Source organism: Cyprinus carpio, chromosome A4 (genome assembly GCF_018340385.1).
Source record: "Cyprinus carpio isolate SPL01 chromosome A4, ASM1834038v1, whole genome shotgun sequence".
Lineage (NCBI taxonomy): Eukaryota > Metazoa > Chordata > Actinopteri > Cypriniformes > Cyprinidae > Cyprinus > Cyprinus carpio.
In genome coordinates, this window is record NC_056575.1 from 2,457,363 (window position 1) to 2,483,438 (window position 26,076).

The 26,076-nt window shown below is 35.0% G+C and overlaps 1 protein-coding gene across 3 annotated transcripts in view; it reads right to left on the reverse strand.

Moving 5' to 3' along the window:
• LOC109109602 (cGMP-inhibited 3',5'-cyclic phosphodiesterase A-like) overlaps nt 1–23,880 on the reverse strand; it is a 42,733-nt gene extending 18,853 nt beyond the window's left edge. For 2 of the 3 annotated variants that reach the window (XM_042738130.1, XM_042738119.1), the window contains exons 1-3: nt 23,737–23,865; nt 6,985–7,002; nt 6,265–6,528 (exon numbers count right to left, since the gene is read on the reverse strand). In XM_042738130.1, coding sequence (XP_042594064.1) covers nt 6,265–6,528; nt 6,985–7,002; nt 23,737–23,856 — 402 coding nt within the window. In that variant the 5' untranslated portion in view covers nt 23,857–23,865. Of the gene's footprint in view, nt 1–6,264; nt 6,529–6,984; nt 7,003–23,736 lie in introns of all 3 variants that reach the window. The other variant, XM_042738126.1, reaches the window with a different exon arrangement.
• Between the last annotated feature and the right edge of the window lie 2,196 nt (nt 23,881–26,076).

A 26,076-nucleotide genomic window follows, 5' to 3' on the forward strand; every position in this document is an offset into this window, starting at 1 on the left:
TGTAATTCTTAGCGAGTGTGTGTATTTCAAGAGCGAGTCTGTGCGTTAAGCCAAACATCTGAGGGCGGCAGATGACAGCAGGCCGTCAGGGAATACTGAGACCTTCCCCCAACTGGGAAAAGGGGAACAGAACAGATGGAAGACCCTGGAGAAATGCATAATCGCATTTCTTCTTTACATCACAAGCTGTGATCCAATCAAAAGGCTTGGCTGATACGGCACGTTTGTAGGGTATAAAATAGACTAGGTAACTTAAAGGGACAGAACACTCAAAAAATCAACATCCTGGCATCATTTACTCACCCTCAGACGAAGGAAATGCATACAGGTTTGAAACGTACAAAAAAATGAATAAAAACTATATAGGCATTTAAAAAAAATAACAACACACTAAAACAACTAAAATGTTAACTAAAATTAAAAGTAAATATAAAATATAAATAAATATTAAAAAGTAAAATATGGAAAATTTAAATAAAAATGAATATAATTAAAATATAGAAATAAAACTAATTCAAAATATTAATAAAAACTACATACACATATTTAAAAAAATTACAAAACACACATCACTATAACTTAAACTTTAACTAACATTAAAATTAAAATTATTTAAAAAATATAAAACAATTAAACCCAATTAAAATATTCATAAAACTATAACATTATCTCAATTATACTAAAATAGCACTGGAGTTAAGTAAATGACAACAATTTTAATTTCATTATCCCTTTCAATGCAATGTAAAATAAACTAAAAAAAAAACATTTAGTTTAACTTGATGCACTAAAATAATTAAAACGTACATAAAAACTAATAAAAACTATTAAAAACATAAAAAAGATAAAACACATCGACATATCTAATTAAAATTCGAAATAAATATTAAATTTACTAAATTAAAATCTATATTAATATATTTAAACTATAAAAATAGTATCAGTAATATTAATAATAATAGCATCCCAATTACAATAAAATAACAGTAAATGATGACTACGTTTAATTTTGTGTTATCCCTTTAAATTCAGATTAATGCAATGCAAATTACAGTATAGCGAAAATTAAAGTAACTGTTTTCTCTAGCAGGCCAACTAGAAAAAATAGTTTAGAGAGAATTTTGCTGAGGAAGTTTCAGCCTGTTTGGCATCTGGTTTAATGGCACATTTAATATATTTCAAAGAAACTCCAGAACGGTAACACATCACTTGCGCTGCATTGGTTAATTCTTTTATCTGTATTTGCGTATCAAAGTTAAGTATGTTTGCAATGGTGCACAAAAAGTTTGAGAACAGTCAGAGCAGGGAAGAAACTCTCCTGAGAGCAGCATGAATATTTCAGATGCAGTGCAGGGCTCCGGCCCACGTAGAGAAGCAGAGGGCACATGCACACGCCCCAAACCTAATCTCCCAACCGCCCCGAGTGCATGCCCTAGGCAATCTGGGAGACCAGCACTGTCCTATTATAGACAGATGGGGTGAGCGCCGGGGTCAGAAGTCACAAATCGCATGTGTATTTTTAGCTCAGGAAAATTCTCATGCAACAATCTGTAGCCACAAACATGAAAACATGTGCGCAATACGAGCGCCTGATATTAATTCGGCCGGAGCGGCTGTCAGCTGGAGTTGGGAGGAACATGCTTGAGTGGATGTATCAGGCCTCGTGTCTTGAGAAGGTGCTCGGGACGTGCATCTCCTCTCCTGCCGTGGAGTCTCTCTCCCAGACAGACTGTCAGTGTTGCAGGCGTCTGTGAGCCGAGTCTCGTCCGATCAGGGTTCTGCAGCGTCCGACTGAACCATCTTCTCCAGCCGGTGTGACAGCTTAGAGATTTGTTTCCTATCATAGTCTAAACTAATCTATACAAGGGAATCTCACCAAACCCGTCAACAACAGGTCTGGATATTCAATTAAATAAAAATTAAGCTATTTTAGGATTATTAAGGTGCATTATGCTATAATTTTCTTAAAGATTAAGAATATCTAACCCCCATAATTCTTAACCACAGTATATTGCAGAATTATCACAATTTAAAAACTGTATGGTCTCAATTGGTATGCAGATAACATAATAAGATGTATTATTTAAATGATAAAGCAATCATACATCATGGTAGTATTTTTTTATTGTTTATTGTTATTATTATTATTATTAAAAATAAAATGACGACTTCTGCATTTATGTGCTTAATTATCAACCAACATGTGACATTTACACTTCAAATTGTTTTGTTTTATTTACTGGAATGCAAAACAAAAAATGATACATAAAAAAAAACAAAAAAAAACAATTATACATCATGGCAGTATTTTTGTGTTGCATTTAAACTGGTTTAAATGATTATTAAGCTATTATTATTATTATTAAAATTATTTTTTTTCATTTTATTCATTAAAAAATACTATTACTTATGTGCTTAATTATCAGTCAATATTCTAAATAAATATAATTATTACATCTATTAAAAATAAAATATAAAGTAAAATAAAAATAAATAATTGCTCCTAAAAGAGGCATCATTTTCTTTATGCAAAACATAATTCCTAACTTTTTTGACCTTTAATATTGGGATGTAACACGACCCTTGACAGGTTTCTCATGATTTGCCAAATATCTTCATCCACACTTTTTACATTTACATGCATGTCACAAACCTATATGGTTTAAAATAAATTATCTAATAGCAGTTCATGCTACCAACACACAAAAAAGCAAAGCAATACACACATCACCCACAGAGCCCCACAACCCTTCATTAAAATGGTATGTGCAAATTTTCCAGCAACCACAAACTAGCCTCCTACAGGGAACTCAAATTACACCCTCAACACCAGCTCACAGCATCAGTCTTCTCAATTGTAATCATTTTGTCATTTTGCAGCAAAACACCAGTGATTACATGTAGAAAACAACCCTCAAAAGATGTGAAATTGCAATTTTCTTGAATACATATATATAAAAAAAAGAAAAATGTACTCTTCCATGCTTTACTTTTATGTATTGTAGGTAAAATATTTTATATTGGTGCACATAATGTATTATTTTAACAGCTTGTTATTATTTATTCATTATTATTATTATTATTTTAACTATTTATTTATTTATTTATTTAACAAATTGTAAAAAGCATGCTTTGTCCTTGTGTTTATTTAGCTTTGATCAGATTTATACTTGCACTAAACATTTTCAATTAGTTTATATATATATTAAATTATTTATATATATTAAAAAGGCTGAAAAACATCAACATACACAACTATTTTTAGCTATAATACCTTAGTAAAAACTAACAAAACCTGCAGGGAATAGTCCAGGCCCTGAGAGTGCAGTGAACCGGTGAGTTTCTTTCAGTTTCGCCTCAACTTTCCTTTCCTATTAGTTCTCGAATAGATTAGCATTTTAAACATCTGCTACAAAGGTATGCGCTTGCTCAAAATCATGAAGTAGGAAAATACCAGAGGAATCGGCCTTTAAATCTTAATAGTCCTTTGTAAGGCGGGGAGCTCATGCATGTATAATGCGTTAAAGGTTTCTGATCTACGGTAACTGTGTTGCATGTTTACTGGCTCTAGTAATGGACGTCCGATCAGCAGCGCTGCAGAAATGTAACACCTTAGAAAAAGTGTTTTTCTTTGTCGAGTTAAAATATACAGGAAAAGTGATTTGGGATTTATGTGAAAAAGCCCCGTTTCCTGCCAAGGCCGAAACTAAATGCGCCACTGCCAAACTGGACACCCAGACAGGCCACAACTATTTGACCTTCTAGGAAAATCGTGTCACCATCAGTTGCATTTCATGCCGTTTTTATTCTGCGCGATATTGACACAGCTGCAGCTCTGACAGATAAAACGCTGCTTAAAGAACCAGACTCACTCGTGTTTTTCTTCACACTGCCAAAATATCACATTATATACGCTGTGGAAAAATAAGAAGGCCGGCGCTCTGAATTCTGTTCAATATCAGAGCGTAGTGCGGTGTGACCTACATATGGACCAGGTGTAATGAATGAGCTTTAATAAACATCTCTTAATGTTGTTCGCTGAGCACTGCAGCATGGGAAAAGCACTGGAGAGACGGATAGTGACTTTTGCCTCACCTACTCTTTAAGTGCCGGCATGCATTTTTTACTGCAGTGCTGGTGAAACATTAAAAGGCTTCTGTGAGAATGTGCGTCATTGCCTGCTACATTAGAGACCTGCCATGCTGGCGTGAATGAGGAAGGAGTGTGTGTATGTGTGTGTGTGTGTGTGTGTGTGATGAAAAACACAGAGTATTGGCCATGGCAGTAAACCATTAAATACAATGGAGTCTTTTTCTTTTGTCTCAAAATCTTCACTGGTTCCACCAAGATTACGCGAGCCATTCATGAATTGCTGCAGCAATGCTAAAAAATAATGTAAACACCAAAGCCGGTGAAAAACCATCCATTTTCACAAACGAAAGCCTAATTGACCCGTCGCTAAGCTCTGTCCCTCGCAGGACAAACTTTACAGAACGTCCCATGAATGGCATGATTTTTGTGACTACTTTAAAAATTTCAACGAAAAAATATAAATGGAAAAAGTGGGTGGAGCCACAACAGCTGCAAAGGCCAGATTAGTAAAACATATTTTTAAGGTGGGGCTTAGCAAAGGGCCAATAACCAATCAAATTCCAGCACCTGAAAGGGTGTGGCCTTACCTACAGGATGTCCAGCCTCTCTCCTTTCTCTGGCACCTCCTCTCACATCTCAACATCCAATCAACAACTAACCGGAACCAATTCCCGCCCACAGATTTCTATGTTGTTAATTCATTAAACTCAAATATATTTCACAATACGGAAAAAAAAAATCTTTCGCTTCTTAAAGAATAGAAATGGAAAAAAGTGGCTGATGCCACAACAGCTGCAAAGATTAGATTGGTCAATCCTATTTTTAAGTAGGGCTTAGGAACATCCAATCAATGACTGAAGAATAGAATCAAGTCACACCCATTTCATTTTCTTTCACGATAATTTGTTAAAATCGAATGTATGTCACAATACAGATTTCTTACTATTAAAATAAAAACTAAACAAAATGTATTGAAATAGACTTGTTCGGCATTGCTGGGAATGCTCACAAACACATCATAAACGTTTATGCCTCGGGGGAAAACAAATCATTCGAATTAACGCACGGAGACCTTGTTAGGCGCTTGATCTTTATTTTTTGTGATGATTAACTGAACTGAAGATGTATATGACTGATAAACAGACGGACTACCGGAGGTAGCACTGAGCGGGTAGCACAGATAGGCTACACTACTTACCCTGCAATGATGATCTGTCATGACAGGACGTCCCCCTGCATGGCTTACAGTAACCCTCCTTCGCACCACAATCAAATAAATCTCACTCCCTGATATTTTGTGATGTCATAATCTATTAAAACATTTATTTCATATTATTATACACAATCCCTTACGAAAATTAGCAATGGTATTACTATAGTAAAAGTATAGTAGGCTAACCATGTTTTTTTTTTGGTGTTCTTATTACCAATTGTAGCCTATAACCACAGTTTTACTACAAATACCATGGTTAAACTATGGTTAGTGTAGCAATTTTTTTTTTACCATGGTTTAACTATAGTAACCAATAACCATGTTTTTTGGTATTTTATATAAAAATGTTCATGTTATCTTTTTATTTTACGGCATGTATTTGGCAGCCGCAGCATTTCAAGTCACTTCAGTGGACCTTAATGTTACCTGTTTTGTCAATGTCAAAAATGTTTTTAATATAGCAATAAGAAAGTATGACAGGCTTTTACTCAAGTCTTTATCACTATATTAAAATTAAGCAAAACAAAACGACAAATGTTTACTTTCACAAAACGTCTCGTTCTCATATAGGCTTGTAGTAAGCAGTCTCTTGCTCAATTAGGTAATAAAAATGTCGGGAAACAACACCTATGGCCATTCCGTTGGGTTGTTTGTCCAGTCACAGATATTGTATGGACAGTCTGACCCAATACGGCTCAGTTTTTATACGTATGTTGCGCTGTCGAGCGACAGAAATTATTTTATGTAGGCCATTCTGAGTCAACACCATGCTTTTCCAATGAAACGTTTTCCCCCACGCCGACTCCGCCCACACAGCTATGACGCGACACCGAACAAGTCTATGGAAAAAAGTGGGCAGGACCACAACAGCTACAAAGGTAAGTCGTATTTTTAAGGCGGAGCTTAGCAAAGGGCCATTTACCAATCAAATCCTGCTACCTGAGAGGGTGTGGCTTTACCTTTGAGATGGCCAGCCTCTCTCCTTTCTCCGGCACCTCCTCTGAGTCGGAGCAGGCGTGTCCATCGCTGAAGGCCAGCAGGGGGCTCAGGCGCGGCCGGTGGTGCAGCGGCTGGAAGGTGACCTGGGTGCTGAGCAGGTTGCTGACGGCCCGCAGGGTGCTGCAGGTGTTCGGCGGGAGGGAGGGATCAGCCAGCAGATCTGAGATCAGTCCATGGGCCTCGCCCATCACCGCGATGTCCACCGTCACACTGGTGCCCGAAGACTGGACGAGAGAGATAGGAAGTTGGCGTAAGGGAGAGATAGAGTTAAACACACAGGTAGCGCGAGAGAAAGAGACAAAGGGGGTTGAGAGAAAAAGCAACGTTAGTTCATCTGCACCTCAGCGGTGACGCGATGCAGGGCTGACGTAATGGCACACTGACGCAGAGAGTGACGCTGCACTGCTACACACAGGGGAACGAGAGACACACAGAGAACAAGAGAGGGAGAGATTTCGAGGGCAAGAGATAAGGAGGTCACAAGAAGTACAGGAGAAACCAGAAAGAGGACAGAGTTACAACAAATATCACACTCTGTCTTTCCTCACTAGGCCTCAAAAACGGCCACGGGATACAGTATTCACTCACACGCACGATGGAGAAAGAGAGAGAGAAACATCAAAAGCAGATGAAGGACTGACACATACAGAGAATAACTAATGGAGGAAGGAGAAACTGACTTGCATTAGACCGGATGGCTGCTCGTATTGGGCCGCATGGACGTTCATTGTTCGAGAAAGAGAGAGAGAGAGAGAGAGAGAGAGAGAAAGAGAGAGAGTGAGATCTTAAAAACTCAGAAGATTTCACGACAGGCAGCATCTGCTGGGGCGTATGTTCAGATGCCAAAAGAACATGCTTCATTTCAAATATCCCCAAAAGCTCTCAACAACAAAGTGTGTCATTTATGGAACCCTAAAGTCATCAAACAAAACTGCAAAATTTTTATTTATATTTAAGAGTTTAAGGGTCATTTGTCTTTGCCGAAGTAGATAGACACACACACACACACACACACACACACACACACACACACAAACACACACACACACACACACAAAACCGAACCTCTGCATTTAAGCCAATCAGCCAGGACTACCGGGGGAATGTCACATAATTAATATTCATGAGCAAAGTCGCTACGGTTTGTTCCTATGCCTCTTGTTTGATATGCTATGTACATATACACAAACAATTGCTTGAAACTAAGCTGCAAAAATGGCTCATTCAGAAATATCTATGTATATAATCAAATATATTTTAATCAGTGTATTGCAAGCAAATGCAACTAACAAGATGACAGGATGTACACCAGTATTGGCTTTTCATTTTTTTATTGCTTTTTATTATTTTATTTTAAATTCAGTCTGAATCGGGATCTGCTCTGTCATCATCAGCATCTTCTGTGAAATCTCATAAACCTTGTACAAGACATGCATGAACAAAACTTACAGGAAACAGAGATGCAAGATATTGACAGTGTTTGTTTACATTTTTTCCCTTCATCAAAAACTCCTTGATTCATTCTGCCAGCTCATGTGCCGTTGACAGTCCTTGGTTGGGTTTATACTCGCTCTCTGTTTGTGTATAAAACACACATGTATTAAGTGCTCGGTCTGATCTTACTGTATGGGATTTTCTCGGCCATAGACCCTTGGTGAATAATGCAAAATCTCTCACTTTTATTACATAACAGCAATATTAGATAGAGCTGCTTTAAAACAGATCACGGAGGCTAGATGGGACAAACCTCAGAACACGATAAAATAGGGAAATTGCTGGTGTCACGTCAGAGAAAAAAAAAATACAAATAAGTACTCTGATAGAATGCTGAATGATTTAAATTTTTAAACTCATGTGATAATTTTGGGCTTGTAGCTACAGCAAAATTACACAGTTTATGAGATTCTCTGTAAGAAATTAAGATTTTGTTCTGATTGCGGTCTATCAAGACCAAATTGTTGTGTTTGACACATTACCTGTACAGTAACCATATCTAAAGGCTCGAAACATCTAGTTATTATGCACATCATAACATGATATCAGATTAACATTGCAGTGGAACACAATTATGCTCAAACCCATAATGACTCATACTCATGTTCAAAATGCGATTAAAGCAGTACTGAGATTAATTTGAAGCTTGTGTTAACAGAATTTTGTGATTATGTTATTATGTTTATGCTGCAACCATAATCATGCTAAAATATGTTGCGTATTGAAGTTTTCTGTATACATTTTTATGTCCATGCTGATGAAAATGCACATGTTTGTGCCATAGACAGATGATGCATTATGCAAATGCATGGGTTTGAAAACACTGCATGAACAGAAAACATTTCTTGTAAGCTCAGGAATTATTTTGCAATGAAAACAGTAGAAAACATGCCTATTGAATTTTATATTATAAATAATTAGTTAGTTTTTTGGATGGAATTTTTTTTGTTTAGTTGTATTTATTGATTTGTTTTTTTTATTAAAAAAGTTTTTGGCTTCACAAGACTAACTGATGGACTGGAGTGCTGTGGATTATTGTGGTGTTTTTATCAGTTGTTTGTACTCTCATTTTTTTTGGACAGATTTGATGGTTAAAATGCCTTGGTGGATATGTTTTTGAATGCTACATTTCTCCAAATCTGATGAAAAAACAAACTCATCTACATCATGGATGGCCTGAGGATGAATACATTTTCAGAAAATTTTCCTTTTTGCATGAACTATTCCTTTAAAATGAAAGTAAGCATCACACAGAGATTGGCGTGTGGTATTCAGGTCTCTTCATCACTAATGTAAGTTTATATCACAGCAGTGTTGCTCACACTCCCTCTGATTATATAAGCCTGCAGTGAGGTGTGATAATCAGCCACTGAACTCAGGGCAAAGTAAGAGCACAGCAGGAATGACAAACTCAAACACGAGGAGAGTCGGGGGTGACAAAAAAAAAGTTTTCCAGGACTCCTCTGACATTTGTCATTTTGCCGCTACTACAGAGAGAACATGAGGAGGATGTATGTGCAGCTTCACACTACATATCTCAGATTCAGCCGCTGTCAAAAAAAGTGAGTAAGAGAGGCTTGGATCGAGAGCTTCCGAGAAACTATCGAGTTGTAAAAACTATGTAAACAGAAACTGTCCGCCGTTGTGCATATTTGGAAAAAGAATGACTGCTGGGTTTAACTTTAACTGTCGGAAACGGGCTGGCTCATCGTTTCATTAGCGTGAACAGTCGGCATAGGTCAGGAGTTATGAGCATGGTAAAGTATTAATGAGAGCTGCATGTGGATGAGGAGGAGAGTGCTGTGACCTCTCCCACCTCCCGCAGCGGCAGATCACAACCTCACGACCCACGGCAGGGGGTCTGCAAGTGACCCTTGTGGGAAAATGGAATTGCTTTCTCAGATTCATTTGTTGTTTGTGTAGGTGAACCTTGCAAAAGCATGTCCAGGTCACATTTTACCCCAAAATTAAAAGCTTAATTTGAAAATTTTATGAAAAAAATTATTTATATATATATATATATATATATATATATATATATATATATATATATATATATATATATATATATATATATATATATATATAAAATTAAAATGATAGTTTTTGCAATTATAAAAAGATATATATATCTTATATATATAAACATTTAACAAAAAATTATATTAAATTATTATATGGAATTATAACATTATACACACATTTACAGTATTACTGTCATATATTGTCATTATATCTATGTATCTAACTATCTATAGTGTATATATATATACACACACACACACACATATAAGCATTTAATAAATAAAAATTATATTTATAACATCACACACATACATTATATATTATAACATTCTATATACACACACATAATAAAACTGCATTTATTAAAAATATATAATTATTTTGTGCAATTACAATAAAATTATATAGAAATACATACATTTACTGTATTTACAGCATTACTTAATTGTCATGAAAATGTGTATGTGTGTATAATGCATATGATATATATATATATATATATAGATAGATAGATAGATAGATAGATAGATAGATAGATATGCATTAAACAATACACACACATACAGTATTTAAAGTATTACTGTCACATACACTTAATTATACTAAATTGTCAAGATAATGTGAGCGTGTGTGTGTGCGTGTTTTTATTTATTTATATATATTTTTGTTTATTTATATATATATATATATATATATATATCTATCTATCTATCTATCTATCTATCTATCTATCTATCTATCTATCTATCTATCTATCTATCCATCCATCCATCCATCCATCCATCCATATTAGAGTTTTACAGTCATATTTGTTAGAACAAATATGCTTAAATTGTCATGAAAATGCAATGTGAAAAATAAAATACAAAAAATACAAAAAAAAAAAAAAATCCATTAATTGTGGGGTGAAATGTGACCTGTGTTTATTCTTAACAGATTTTGAGAAATGTCTGGAGACAGAAATCTGTCTTTTCAGCTGTGGAGAGAATGAGAAACACTTCCTCTGCTCTCTGTGTTACTCAGATCTTCCACTAGGGTCACACGTGGACTGCCGGGAAGTTAAAAAGGGAGATTAAATATAGAAGGCACGGAGAGCGAGGTTAAGTGGACTGAGGCAAAATCGCTCGTTGCGTGGGAGTCTTTCAGCTCCTTCCTTTCATTACATTTTTTCTCTCTTGCTCTCTCTCTCTCTCCTCCTGTCTCAGTCCGTTATCAAAACAGCGTCCACTGCATCCAAGATCAAGAGACGTGAGTCACCAACGAGCTTGTCAAACAAGAGGATGTTCTGTGCAAACAATTGGCCGTAAAATCAAACTTGGGCTCTCTTAAACTTTAGCATGTGTGTGTTTGTGTGTTTTATCACGGGCTAAAACATGAGAGGTGTTTATGGGAAAGTTGCTCAAGCACTTTGGCTTGGAGAGTGGCTGACAGATCCCAGAGAGCCCGGCCTTAAAAAACACACATTATCTCGCTCTTCAGCGCAACCTTTACGACATCCTGTGATAGCAAAATCTGCCCATTAACTGACTGAAATGGACTCTCTCAATGGCTAATGTCCTCGGATTAGTTTGATTGTGTGCGCGCAATGTGAGTGTGAGTGTGTGTGTGCATAGGTGACATCAACAACACATCCAGGGAACAAAACGGGGGTTGCTGGTGGAAACGGTATCGATCCGTCCAGGTTGATCAGGGCCATAGTGAACAGCAGTACAGGACAGCCGGGAGGGAAAAGTCCTCTAATAGCATCTCATTGATCGCAGGGCTCATACTAGACACAGATAGATGCTGAGTCATGTTATTCTCTGTGCATATGCATTCAAAACAAGCCGCCCGATGGGATGCAAATGTGCACGAAAGCAAAAGCGAGGGCTTTGATTCACTGCATTTGTAGGCACGTTTCTACACTCGGCTCATCAAAGAAACACACACACACAACAGCATCACACAGAGCTGCTGTGCAGATGCCGAGGTGCAGTGAGGCGTGAAACAGGAAGAACCCTTTATGCCACACAAGCTGAGATGTTTCCCTTAAATGTAATTTATTCCTGTGATCAAAGCTGAATTTTCAGCATCATTATGCTGTGGAGATACTGTGTCTTATCCAGGAATCTAAGTCTACTACCTGTTGGCTTGAACCTTTACCAACTCACTTAAATGTTAAATCCTGTCTACCAAATTTATCTTCATTAATTACTAAAATTATTCAACTCTTCTCTTGATTCTGGCTCTGTACCCTCCTCTCTTAAATCTGCAATTATTTCTCCCATCCTTAAAAAACCAGAGGCTGATCCATCTAATCTAGATAAGATTGGATGACCAATAATTTTCTCCTATTAAATTCAGATAAGACAGAGATATTACTTATTGGACCAGAAAACATTACACAGAATCTCGTAGATTACAATTTGCAATTAGACGGATGTACTGTTACTTCCTCTACTGTCAAAAATCTGGGTGTTATATTAGACAGTAACTTGTCTTTTGAAAATCATATTTCCCATGTTACAAAAACAGCATTCTTCCATCTTAGAAACATTGGCAAGCTACGAAACATGTTACCTGTTCCTGATGCAGAAAAGCTAGTTCATGCATTCATGACCTCTAGACTGGACTATTGTAATGCACTGCTAGGTGGTTGTCCTGCATCCTCAATAAACAAGCCACAGGTAGTCCAAAATGCAGCGGCTAGAGTCCTTACCAGGTCAAGAAAATATGATCATATTACCCCAATTCTACTGTTTCTGCACTGGCTACCTATTAAGTTCCGTATCAGTTACAAAATATTATTACTTACCTATAAGGCCCTTAATGGCTTAGCTCCTGCGTACCTAACTAGTCTTCTACCAAGCTACAACCCATCACGCTCCCTAAGGTCACAAAACCCTGGACTTTTGGTAGTACCTAGGATAGCAAAGTCCACTAAAGGAGGTAGAGCTTTTTCGCATTTGGCTCCCAAACTCTGGAATAGCCTTCCTGATAATGTTCGGGGTTCAGACACACTTCTTCTGTTTTAAATCTGGATTAAAAACACACCTCTTTGGCCAAGCATTCAAATAATGCATCTCATAATTTTGGACTGCAGTTATATCTGATCAGATGTGCATTATTATTCTTTAGCTTGGGTTAATCTAATTAATTTTACTTGGCTGGAACAGCAGCTACGCTAAATTATGTCTCTATTTGTTTTCTCTGCTTTGCCATGGGATTTACATCCCGTGGTAACTAGGATTTACACAAGCTCCAGTCTGGATCCAGAACACCTGAGAAGAGATGATGCCAACCCCTCAGAGGACCTCAGATGATGCTAACCCAGAGACAACATACAGAACTACCACATTTTGCTATAAGTTTGATTGCGTAATTGCTGTTAATAGTGTTAATCGTCTGTTTGTTTACGTCTTTTTTTGATTTTTCTGAACATTTCTGCCATATGCACATGAACTGACAGTCATCACTGATAAGCTACTACTAAATATTGTAGAAACTTAATTTTCTGTAAAGTTGCTTTGTAATGATTTGTATCGTAAAAAGCGCTATACAAATAAACTTGAATTGAATTGAATTGTACTGTCTGATTTCTAATTTGCCATTCATCTCTAAAATCCTGGAAAAGTGTGTTGCAACACAGGTCCATGAACATCTCTCTGATAATACTGTTTGAACATTTTCAATCTGGCTTCCGTCCCCACCACAGTACAGAGACTGGTCTTGTTAAAATCAGCTGACTCTGGTTTTGTAACCATACTTGTCCTTCTTGACCAGAGTGCAGCCTTTGATACCATCTCGAATAAGATACTCCTTGAAAGGTTTGTATTTATTGGGATCATTGGCACACCCCGTCCTGGTTTATGTCATATCTCTCTGGTCGCACTCAGTTCGTCCAACTTAAATCACTTATAATCGAGATCATCTACAGTTACTACTGGTGTTCCTCAGGGTTCTGTTTTGGGACCGCTTCTATTCATTAATTACTTACACTTGCTTGGTCACATGTTCAGGAAATATGGTATTCACTTTCACTGCTATACCGATGACACCCAGCTCTACCTGTCTTCTAAACCCCCTGACACTTTTCATCCACCTTCTTTATCCAGCAGTTTAGCTGAAATCAAAGACTTAATAGCAATAAAACTGAGGTCTTACATGTAGGCACAAGATCTATTCTTACCAAATCTGTTTTTCTGTGAATATTGATAAATATGCCATTTGTCCTTCTCCACAGGTTAAGAGTCTGGGTGTTATTCTGGATCACGCACTTTCGTTTGAAGCCCATATTAATAATATTACGTGTACTGCATACTTTCATCTGGGTAATATTAATTGTCTCCTTCCCTCACAATGAACAAAACTGCAACTCTCATCCATGCACTGGCTACTTCACCTTTTGATTATTGCAACGCTCTTCTTACTGGTATTCCTTCTAAACTTGTCCATAAACTTCAGCTGATTCAGGATTCTGGGGCTTGTGTTTTTACTAGAACTCCTTCTACTGTGCACATCTCACCAGCTCTCTGGCGACTACACTGGCTTCCAGTGAAGTACCACATTGATTTCAAAATTCGGCCTCTCACATTCAAGGCACTTCACAATCTCACTCCTCCGTACTTTACTGATCGTCTTCATATTTATACCCCTCCACGCACTCTGAGATCTCAACAAACTCACTCTCCCTGGTGTCACCACATAGAAGCTTAACTACCATGGGAGCTAGAACTTTTAGCCACGTGGCCCCTCGCCTATGGAACTCTCTCCCTCTCGAAATTCGTAATATCGACAGTCTGCATGTTTTCCTTTTTACCAAGGCTTTTTATGACCTATACTGTATTATACTGTTATGATGCATTTGTGTTTTTAAGTTGTTGTGATGCTAATGGGATTTGTTTATTGTTATTCATCTGTTTATTCTTTTAGACTATTGTTTGTTTGCTTGTATGGCGACCTTGAGTGTTATGAAAGGTGCCGTTAAATAAAATGCATTGTTATTATTATTTTTACTCCAGTCTTCAGTGTCATATGATCCTTCAGAAATCATTCTAATATGAAAATCATTCTAATATGATTTCTAAGATACCACTCATATATATGTCCATTGAAACCATAACACTTTTTTTCTAAAAACAAAACAAACAAAAAAACTTTTGTAACATTATAAATTTCTGTAGTGTCAATTTTGGACAATTTAATCCATATCTGCTATATAAACCTACTAATTTCTTACATTAATTTCTTACTAAAATCTTACATTAAACTTTTGAAGAGTAGTGTACATAAATAATAATAATAATAATAATAATAATAATAATAATAATAATAATAAACTTTATTTTATAAAGTGCCTTTAAAAGCAGCTTCTTAAAGCACTGAACACAATATAATCAATACAATAAAAAACAATACAAACTTAACAAGCAAATGCAAGTTTAAAAAAATATGTCTTAAGTTGAACCTTAAAAACATCATAATTCTGAGCGTCCCTTAGTTCAAGAGGCATAGAATTCCAAAGGACAGTAAGATAGAAAGAGAAAGCCTTATCACCCATAGATCTTAGACGTGTTTGAGGAACAACCAACAAGTTTGACTGAGAGGAACGCAATCTAGGACTAGGAGTGCATTGATGTAACAGTTCTGTAAGGTAATGTGGTGCTATTCCATGTAATGCTTTAAAAGTAGGCATCATGATTTTGAAATCCACTCCAAACCTGCCTGGGAGCCAGTACAAAGATTCTAACACTGCAGTAATATGACTGCCAATCCTAGTCCCAGTTAAAATCCTGGAGGCTGAATTTTGTACATATTGCAACTTATTAAGTGTAGATTTAGAAGCTCCAGCTAAAAGAGCATTACAATAATCTAACTGCTAGATGACAAAGGAATTTATTAGCATTTCCGCGACTGTAAAATTTAACATTGGACGCAATCTTGCGATATTTCTGAGGTGGTCTGAACACAGGTTTTAACAGTGCTGTGGACAAAAGAATCTAAAGACAGGTTGACATCAAAAATAACTCCAAGGTTCTTCACTCGACTCTGGATTTCCAAAACAGAGCCGTCAAGAGTCAGGGACAGACAACCAGCTTTAGAAATCTGATAACAGGAACCAATGAGCATAACTTCAGTTTTACCACTGTTCAAGCATAAGAAATTATTATCCAACCATATTTTAATCTCAGTAATGCAGTCAGACAAATAAGCAACGTCAAGGTGCTCATAAAGTTTTGATTGTATATAAGTCTGTGTGTCGTCATCATACAAATGGTAATGAAGGCCGAACGATCTCAAAAGGTGGTCTAAAGGTGACAAATAAATCTTAAAAAGTAAAGGACCTAAAACCGACCCCTGAGGGATGCCAGTTGAGACAGAACTATCTCAGACCTATAACCACCCATATAGAAATAAATACAAACACAATATAGGACACATGCACAAAAACACACAAAACAAGCCTTGTGCAATTTGAATGCTCAAGCAAGCCAGTATTGATATCAGTCTTGGCTGGTGGAATGTGTAGTGGCTAGTTTTCCACTTTGGTGGCTGGACAAAAAATACAAAATAAATAAATAAAAGGCTTGAAGCTTACAGGCCAACAAATTCCAGTGTCCACATTGTTGATTGTTCCAAACTTGAAGTAACATTCATTACAATTAAAAATAAAAATACAAAATGAAAAAGCAAAATCTCAATAAAGTAACGGATTGCAAAGTCAAAGTAGATTAGAGCTGGAGTCAGACAGAGAGGTTAAAGACGGTCACTTCCTGTTTCAACCACACCTTCCCCTCAAGTGAAGTCACAGGTCTTTTATCTCAGAGTCCTCGCATCTTCACCTTGGCCACTAGATGGGGTCAACTTAGATAACACATAGAAATAACAAAAAAATGCAACAAATTATCTTTGCATGAATCCTAAAGTATTATACTCCTACAGAAATTTTATTCTGTCATTGCATGAGAATGAGTTTTCAGCATGCGAAGCGACTCAAAACAAGCGTGACAAACTTTTGTAACACTTCAATGCTGCTCTGATTGTGTATCACTGTCGTTTTGCGCCCCATGACAGTGCTTTTAATGGCCAATGTGTCACAAAGGCATCATAAAAATTACAGCAGGACTAAATTGTGAATGAAGCGAGCTGCCTGAGGTCCTCACAACACAAGAATGTTAATGGCTATTTGCGGAATAAGCAGAGTTTTAAAGGTTTCTTCACTTCATAATACTGAAGTGGCGATAGGAGTCTGTAATTAGTTTATGTCATATCGCTTTGACACTTGAGCAAGAGCCAAGTGTTTTTAAACCTCTATCTAGACTACAAACCCTGTCAATATTGTGCGCTGTTGAAAAAAACAAGGTGGTTTTTATAGGCGGATTACTTCAGATTTTGTGGCGTCCCACAAATTCAGTGACGTCTGACTGCGGTGATGCTGGATGCAGACATCTTTATTCCTGACTCAAACGTTACTGAAGCTAATGATCTGAATCCAATGAGCTTCCAACTTCAAATCTAAATATTATCCTTGCTCTTGTTCCATTTTTTCTCCATGCAAAAGTTAAAAACATAATTTTTGTCATCATAACACACACTGGCTGTTGCGTGAGGTGAGTTGACTGGTGATCGCTACATGGATGAATCCGTAAGTGGACTAGTGATTTACAGCACCTCTGAGCTTCTCTGATGTACCACAAATCTCCTTCTCCACAAAAACACACGGCGTGATTCACAGGAAATACTGTATGACAGAGAAATCCTTCCACTTAATGCCTTGGTAAACCAAGAGCTACTGTGGATCCCTTTGCTTCAAGGATTTTGTGTGAGTGACATCTGAGCAGGATTATTATCATTAACTAAAACAATAAAAAAAATACTGAAAAATAAATAAATAAAAAAGCTGAAGTTAAATAACTTAAAACTAAAACTCAATAAAAACTATAGACATTTAAAAAAAAATGACAAAAACACAACAAAATAATAAAACTTTAAAATTAAAATTAAAAATAAAAATAAAAAAATTAAATAAAATAAAATATAAAAAAATGTAAATTTATTTAAACTAGTTGCCAAGGTTATATTACTAACTAAAACTTACTAAAAAACTATATATATATAGTTTTTTTTATGAATGAATATGAATGAAAAAAAAAAAATATTATAAATATAAAAATATAATATATATAGAATTTTAAAATATAATTTTTTTTTTAATATTGTTTTTAATTATAATACTACATCAATAATACTAAAATAACACTGCATCTGTTATGTTTTTTTGTTTAATATTATGAATGAATTTATTTATTGTTTATATAATTTTTTTTTTTTTTTTGTTAATATTATAACAGTTTTAATTTTTGTTTTATTTTTTTTCAAATTAAAACAATTAAATGAAATATTACATTTTCAGTTTTGTAAAGAAACACATGTGTAGGCACAATGTATACTTGCATTTCAAGCATCTACACAAAACCCAACAGGCTTTTAAGATCCAGAAAAAATGTGCATCCAGACTTTTCACATATAGTATACAGATGAATATTAGCAATAATAAAAATAATATGGTGTATCTCCCACCTGGTGGCCATGATATGGGCAGAGCGGCCCGGCCGTGGCACGCCTCTTCCTCATGATGCCAGTGTTGGGCAAACTCACAGATCAGTCCGTCTGGCTGCTGTACTGTCTTTAGTGGACAGTGAATGTGTATGTTTGTGTATGTGCGCATGTGTGTGAAGTCCACAGCTCACACACGAGTCTCAGCTGCACTGCTGCTGTCAGATACTGCAGGTGCTCCACACACCACAGGAAGCATTTATATTGAAAATAGCCTGTTGCTAAGTGACAGCAGGGCAAAGAGCATTACCTCAGGGCCCACACAATAAATAGTTGTTTGGGCTAAATTGGTCAACAAAAATGCCTTTCCACTCCTTCACAATTTTTTATGAAGCAGAGGCACTTGATAGTTTCTCTGAAGGGACGTTCAAGCTGACAGTGCATTTGCAGCAGCAAAGTAACCTTTGGTTACTTAAACTTTTGGTTATTGGTCATATAGTTTCAATGAGAGTTAGGGATTTCCAGGAACATGACTGACAGTGACAACATGATGATGAACAGGTCCAGCACCGGATGTGATAAAGCTGAGAAAATTTGTTTGTGCAAATGAGCAGTGACACAATGTGTCACTAAGAAGTCACTAAAAAGCCACAAAACCAATCAGAAACCTGTATCAATCATATTTCTCCCAATATAAAACAATAATTATAATGCATAAAAAAATATATTATAGTATTTATACATTATGGTACCATTTTAAAATAAATTTTAATAGAATTTTGTGGTTGAAATATATAACATACTGCAATATATTTTATTAAAATATAACAAAATATAATATCTTATTTCTTTTCACCAGAAATGAAAAAAATTATATATATAACATTTACATTTAAGCATTTATACATTATCATACCATTTTATTGGAATTTTATAATATAATATATTATGCCAATATATAATTTCATATTTCTTTTCACCGCAAAATATGAATATATTTATATTCAATATTTAATTTTATATACTGCTATTAATTATATTTATGTATTACTATAATGCACAAAAATGATAAAATTACAAAATGTATATAAAGTATTTATACAATATGGTACCACTTTGCACTCTCAAATTCATCCAGATTTTAATTAAAATAACTGCAGTAATTATTTATTGTACAGTAATAGGAATCTAATAAAAAATAGCTAAATTTGCTAAATCACTCATTTTAATTTAATTAAAATTATAATGTTTACATGCAATACAGTAATATGACTTTTGTGGTTTAAATGTATTATATTATATTTCCTTTTTTTATTTGGGAAAAATATAATGTGAACATGTTCTTTTGTTCGAAAAGTATACGTAAAAGAGCAGTGACGTAACGTGGCGGCTGCTAATGAGAGTGAAGGCAACTGCACACAAACACCAACAATAAAGCCACATGGGAGAAGCAGTGCACCCTGGGAAAGGTACGAGGAAGAGACGGGTCTCCTGAGGTCCACACACTCACTCTCTCTCCACGTCAAGGGTCACAGGTTCAACCGTCAGCCGTGTTTGCACTACTCCACACCTTTATCAGGCACTGGATCCTGGAGATGGCTGCTTTCCACAGATCAATGAGAGGAAAGCAGGCAGAAATCAAGCACACGATTGGCTGCACTTTGAAAGCTTGTGGGTGAACGAGAACTTTGAAGTGCTAATCGGTGTTTCATGTGGCAAATACGAGACAGAGACAAGAGAAAACCAAGTCCCTTAATTGACTAATGATAAAACAACTGGCTAATTAGAAAAGAGCAAGCTCTGTAAGCTCTCAAACACACACACACACAAACACACACACATCTGAGCATCATGTGTGTCTGAATATGGCTGTGAAGCAGAAAGAGCAGCATCGATCTTCAGCGGGAGGATATCCTTCTGATAAGAAGGCTTAGACACTGAACACACACACACACGCCTCCTACTATTCATTTTCCTGAAATCCAGACACTTCTAGTTATGCAAGCTTGATCACTGTGTACCACATACTGCACTGGCAGAATTGTCACATAAGATGCTACAGACCACATTAATCGTAAACCATCTACTTCTATAGTCAGTTTTCACCAGAACGTTTTACTTTTACTGTCAGAGCGGAAAACAGTTTGAAGAAAATCGTATTAAGTTTGTTAAAGTTAGTCGATTTCATGTTTTCAGGAGCCCCATAAAACATCTAATAATATAAATAAAATATTAATTACATAGAATATAATAATTGAATATATGTGTTGATATGTATCATAAATTATTATAATATAAAAAATAAGATTGTTTTCTGAATGTGTGTGTGTATATATAGACACATTCATATACGTGAATATAATCTAAATTATTAAATTATTATTAAAAATCATTCTTTCATAAGTCTACTGTATACAATAAAATAATATAATATTATTTATCTAAATATCTAAATAGTTTTATTTAATTTTTTTTATAATTATTAAATAATTTTTTGAATGATTTTTTATTTGTTAATTTTTATGTTTTTTTTTTTTTTGTTTTAGTTATTTTGGTTAAAAGAGTAAAAAAAAAATTAAGCTGAAATACATTTAAAAAATATATTTTATTTTATATCAGTTAACGCTTATTTTATTATTAGTTAAAGTTAACGTTTATTTCAAATAAGATTTTTTGCATTCCCATTGGAGAATGCATAAATGGAGTAGTGCATTAGCGGAACCTACGTTTAAAGCTCGGTATCTTCACCATTTGTTACTGCTGCATGTACAACAGGACCAAACACTGCGTTTGCATACATAAACACACATACAAGACGCTCACTAAGAATATCGATTCCATTCACACAAGTGTTCTTTCCTCCTGTGCATTGTTTCACTATCAGTTCATGGCCTTGCACTTCTCCCAAGGCCCAGTGCATTATGGGAAGGGCCCTCACTGGCCCAGCATGCTCTGACAGCTCTATTGTGATACACACTGACTGACAGCTGATTTCTAAGGTCATGTTCAGCCTCATGTAAGGCCTGACGTGTATGCATGTAAGCACCTAATAGTCTTAACTGCTGTCTGGCAGTCTAGCTTTACCTCAGTGGACGGACGGCCGCTAATGCTACGGATGGAAGCACCATCCTTCTGATGGGCCGCGATGCCACGCCGCAGAGAGACTCGACGGAAAGAAAAGGACTCAAGAGCTTCCTCTCTGTCGCAGGCAAAGGCAGAAATAGGTGGAGGTTAAACTGCTGGGAATGAATGAAGCACCGAGGGACAAACGCACAGGCATGGAGAACAGAAACACGTCAGTACAGACGTCACGCTACTCCCTGCTCTCACCCAGCCGTGAAGAGAACTAGATAAAAGTGAAAACATATTTGCATACTGTATGTGTGCGCGCACATACACACACACATGCTGGGGAACTCAAGAATAAAAAACAGACAAAATAATCATTCCTTCTGTCATTCTGGGTCATCATGCCATCATAACCCACGGAGTAATAAATTATCCATTATATATAAAATTGATAATATTTTATGATAAGATCCCATTAGTTGACAAATAAGATTAACTAACAATGACAATACATTAGTTAGTTCATTGTTAACTCAGGTCTATTGAACAATGTTAACAGAATCAACTTTTAATTTTAATAATACATTAGTAAATGCTGAAATGCTGAAATATTCTTTTAACTGAATTTTCTTGTTTCCAATATAATTTTTAACCCGGGTACATTATTATTATATCATTTTCTTAAAAATATTCTTTTAACTGATAATCATTTCATTTATCTTGTTTCCAATATAATTTTTAATCCGGGTACATTATTATTATTATTATCATTATTATAGAACATAGTAATAATATTACATTAAAAAGTACACACAAGTAGTTAACTCCAAAGATGGGATCTTTAAAAAAAATTTTATAAAAAAAAAATACATTTCACAAGAGACCAAACAGAGATTTATAGTACTTCACCATAGATGCACCTTTTTTATATATATATATATATATATATATATATATATATATATATATGGCTTTTATAATTAGCACATGTGTACACATCCAAATTAATCATTCCTTCTGTCATTCTGGGTCTTATGTCATCAAATGTATCTAATATATTAAATAAAATATTATGCATTTTTATATATATATATATATATATATATATATATATATATATATATATATATATATATATATATATATATATATATATATATATAGTAAAAAATATTTTAGGTTTTTCCAGTTTCTTTCATCTAGGTACAGTAGTTATTTTTTTACATTTTGTATTATTTTATTTTTATTTTTTATTAAAGAAAAGTAAAGTCACTAAAGTCCTAGATAGAATTTAAAAATAAAAAATAAAACATTCACAACATGCCAAACACAGATTCATAATACTTTAGAATAGACAGACATTTTATCCTGGCAGTTCTTTACCAACATCATCCTCCAGAAAGTGACATCTTTTTGGTGGGAAAACATATTTTAGCATGAAAGAATGTTTCTGATGCACAACCTTAAATTCCACAAGCATATTAATTTTTTGAAGTTGTAGAGTTCTAAGGAGATGATTTCACTAGGATGTTTAATAGACCTCATATCCCAGTTACAAGCACAGGGTCACTCACAGGTCACCAACTCACAGACTCATTTACATTGTATTCATAATGATTAATAAGAGATCTAGCAACAAAACAAACAACCCACAGGCCCCACTTTCACCCCAAAATCAAAAGAATAGATTAGAAATTATATTTTGCATAAAGAACACTTCTGCACGATTAAGACTTGCTAGCGTGAGACATTATTTTCTTGATAGTAAAGCAAAAACTAACTGCAATGCTACAGTAGCAAATATACTAGAGTGAAAATGATTTCACCACCAATTTTTTTGTGTATTTTTTTTTCAATGATTCTTCATCAACAATTATTATTATTATTATTTTTAATAAACTTGAATAAGCATAACTAAAAGGCAGTTTGACAAATATTATCATGATGAATAAACAACTTATGCATTATCATATTACAGTAAGAAACTTTTTTAAATTTTGGTAGTAAAATGCATAATTGTTTATAAAATAATGTCACAAGGCACCTTAATAGCTCTAAAATAGGCTTAATTTTCTTTAAGTAAAAAACAATTTTCTATTTTTTTTCTTCTGGAAATTTTGGGAGAAATATGCTTAATTGTTTTGAAAATAAAGTCACAAGGCAAATATAACCTAAAACAGGCTTTATTTTCTTTTATTATTATTATTAATAATAATAATTATATATGTGATGAAATATGACCCAGATGTGTTCTTTCAGATTCACTCTCAGACATCCATCAGCTCTTTTTCAATCATCCAGACACTGACCTGAGATCCTCGGGCACTTCTTTTGTGGTCCCATTCCTGCTGTGGGAGCATCTGTGGACAGACAGACGGGATGTTAGAGTCACACACACATGACGCTGCAGCACATATTCCATTCACCATTCAGCATCTAGTGAGGTTACGCGCACTACCTCGCTCACTAAAAATACAGCACAGAGAGAGAGAGAGAGAGAGAGAGAGAGAGAGAGAGAGAGAGAGAGAGAGAGAGAGAGAGAGGAAGTATCAGGGCTCCAGGGATTCCTCTCTCTCTCGCTCTCTCTCTCTCACACACACTTTCCATTTTGTTCAGTGACACACGCTCATAATTCAATTTCACAGTCAGGCTGCCTTTACTCGCCGCTCTTCACCACTTAACAGCTTCTCAAAGGTTGTAAACTTTGCACACTCTAATTAACAGACAGTAGGAGGTTCCCGCAGGCGGCAAAAAACAGGCCTCGTTGGCTCGAGAGTCGCACGTAAAAACATGTCGGATGCAACTGAATAGCACCCTGTCTGAGAAACACCAGAGGACGAGATGCTGGGGAGTGCGGGACGCCCTTTCAACCCCACTGAAATAGCCTTAGGACTCGAGCCTGGGAAACTGGACTTTTATAAATAAAATGCAGAATATTTTTCTTTGGTTTGAAGGGAGAGGAAGCCAAACAAATGGCATTCTGGCTGGGTTTATTGTATACAGCGGGACAGGCTGTAAATCAAGGTACTTGCTTCCACATCGGCCACTCTCAGACCTGTCAGCTCGCTGGTACACGATGTGACCTGGCACCGCATGGAAACGCCACGGACATGACAGGAGCATTTACAGCTGGAGAATATCTTAATAACTTTAAATATATTCTCCCAAGTTGAGGGAAACAGTCAAAAGACAAAAGCAATAGTTCACATTTGATACATATGTAATCTGCACTATATATATATAAAAATGTGAGATTTCTGGTAAAAAAGTAAAATAAAAATGCAACTGTGCTTGCCAAAACGTTACCATGAAAAGTATGGTACTGACATTTTAGGTTTTCGGATTAAACTTTACATCTAACAAAATTTGCATCTAAAAAACTTTTATTTTAAATAATTATAAACATATATAAATTGTTATTTTTGTAATCCATGTTGGATTTAATATTTAATATTTTTATTTATTTATTTTGGAGTTATTTTAGATCAATGGACATTTTTGATCATATATATAAAAAATCCAAAGTCCAATGTACAATGACAACAATAATAACATTTACAATAATAATGTTATTATTATTATTATTATTATTTATATTTAATGTTATTAAAATAATTTTATAATGATATTCAATTTATTATAAAATATACTGAACTGTATTGAGCGAATTGAACTTTACAGTAAATTTACACTAAAAATCTTTTTATATATTTTATATATTTGTTTTAGATCTATTTATGGATATTTTAATCAAATATAACAAAATAAAAAATAGTATTTAATAAAAAATATATTTTAGAGTTTCATAATAATAATAATAATAATAATATTAATAATTTTGATTTAATAGATTAAATATCATAATGATATTATAATATATTATTATAAAAATATATTGAACTATATTATTCTATTGAAGTACTAAAATCTGTTTTGTACCTTTATATCACAGACAACCATCAAAAAAAACAACAACAATAAAGTCATGTCATTATTCAAAGTAGGATTTCACAAGTGGAGGAAAATACTAATATTAAAGATGCACATTATACGTAAAAAAACAATACATGACACTAAAATAATGCAATAAACATAAATTAAACAAGATACCCTAATGTAAATAAGTGATTAGAAAAAAACTAAGTAACTAAAAGATGACTTGCTCTTCTCAATCTTGAAATATGTTTTTCTTTGCACATCTGAAGTAAGTACCATGGTACATGAATATGGTATCATGATACAAGCACTGTACTTTTCTGAAAGTTTTCTTTCTGTCTTTCACACAGCAGCACGATATTTTGACAGGCTGGAAATGGTTCTGTCGTTAACTCTGTGTCAATCAGAGGAATCTCGGCCGGGTTACATAATGTTACGTAAAGGCTCTCTGGCCGAGGGTCAAGCCGTGTCCTCGACTGCAGCTTCAGGAAACCAATGACTGTCATTCATGACATTGCCATCATGCATTCATTCATTAGTTCATTTGCTTTTCAGGCTCTAAAGAGGCCTACAACACAGTGCTGTTTCTATTCATACATAAGGATGATTCACCAACCATTTGTTCTTTTAGACTGGTTTCGCAATAAAACTACAAGGTTATATTTTGAAGCAATACATGAACAATTATCCGTGCAACAAACACATTCAAAATT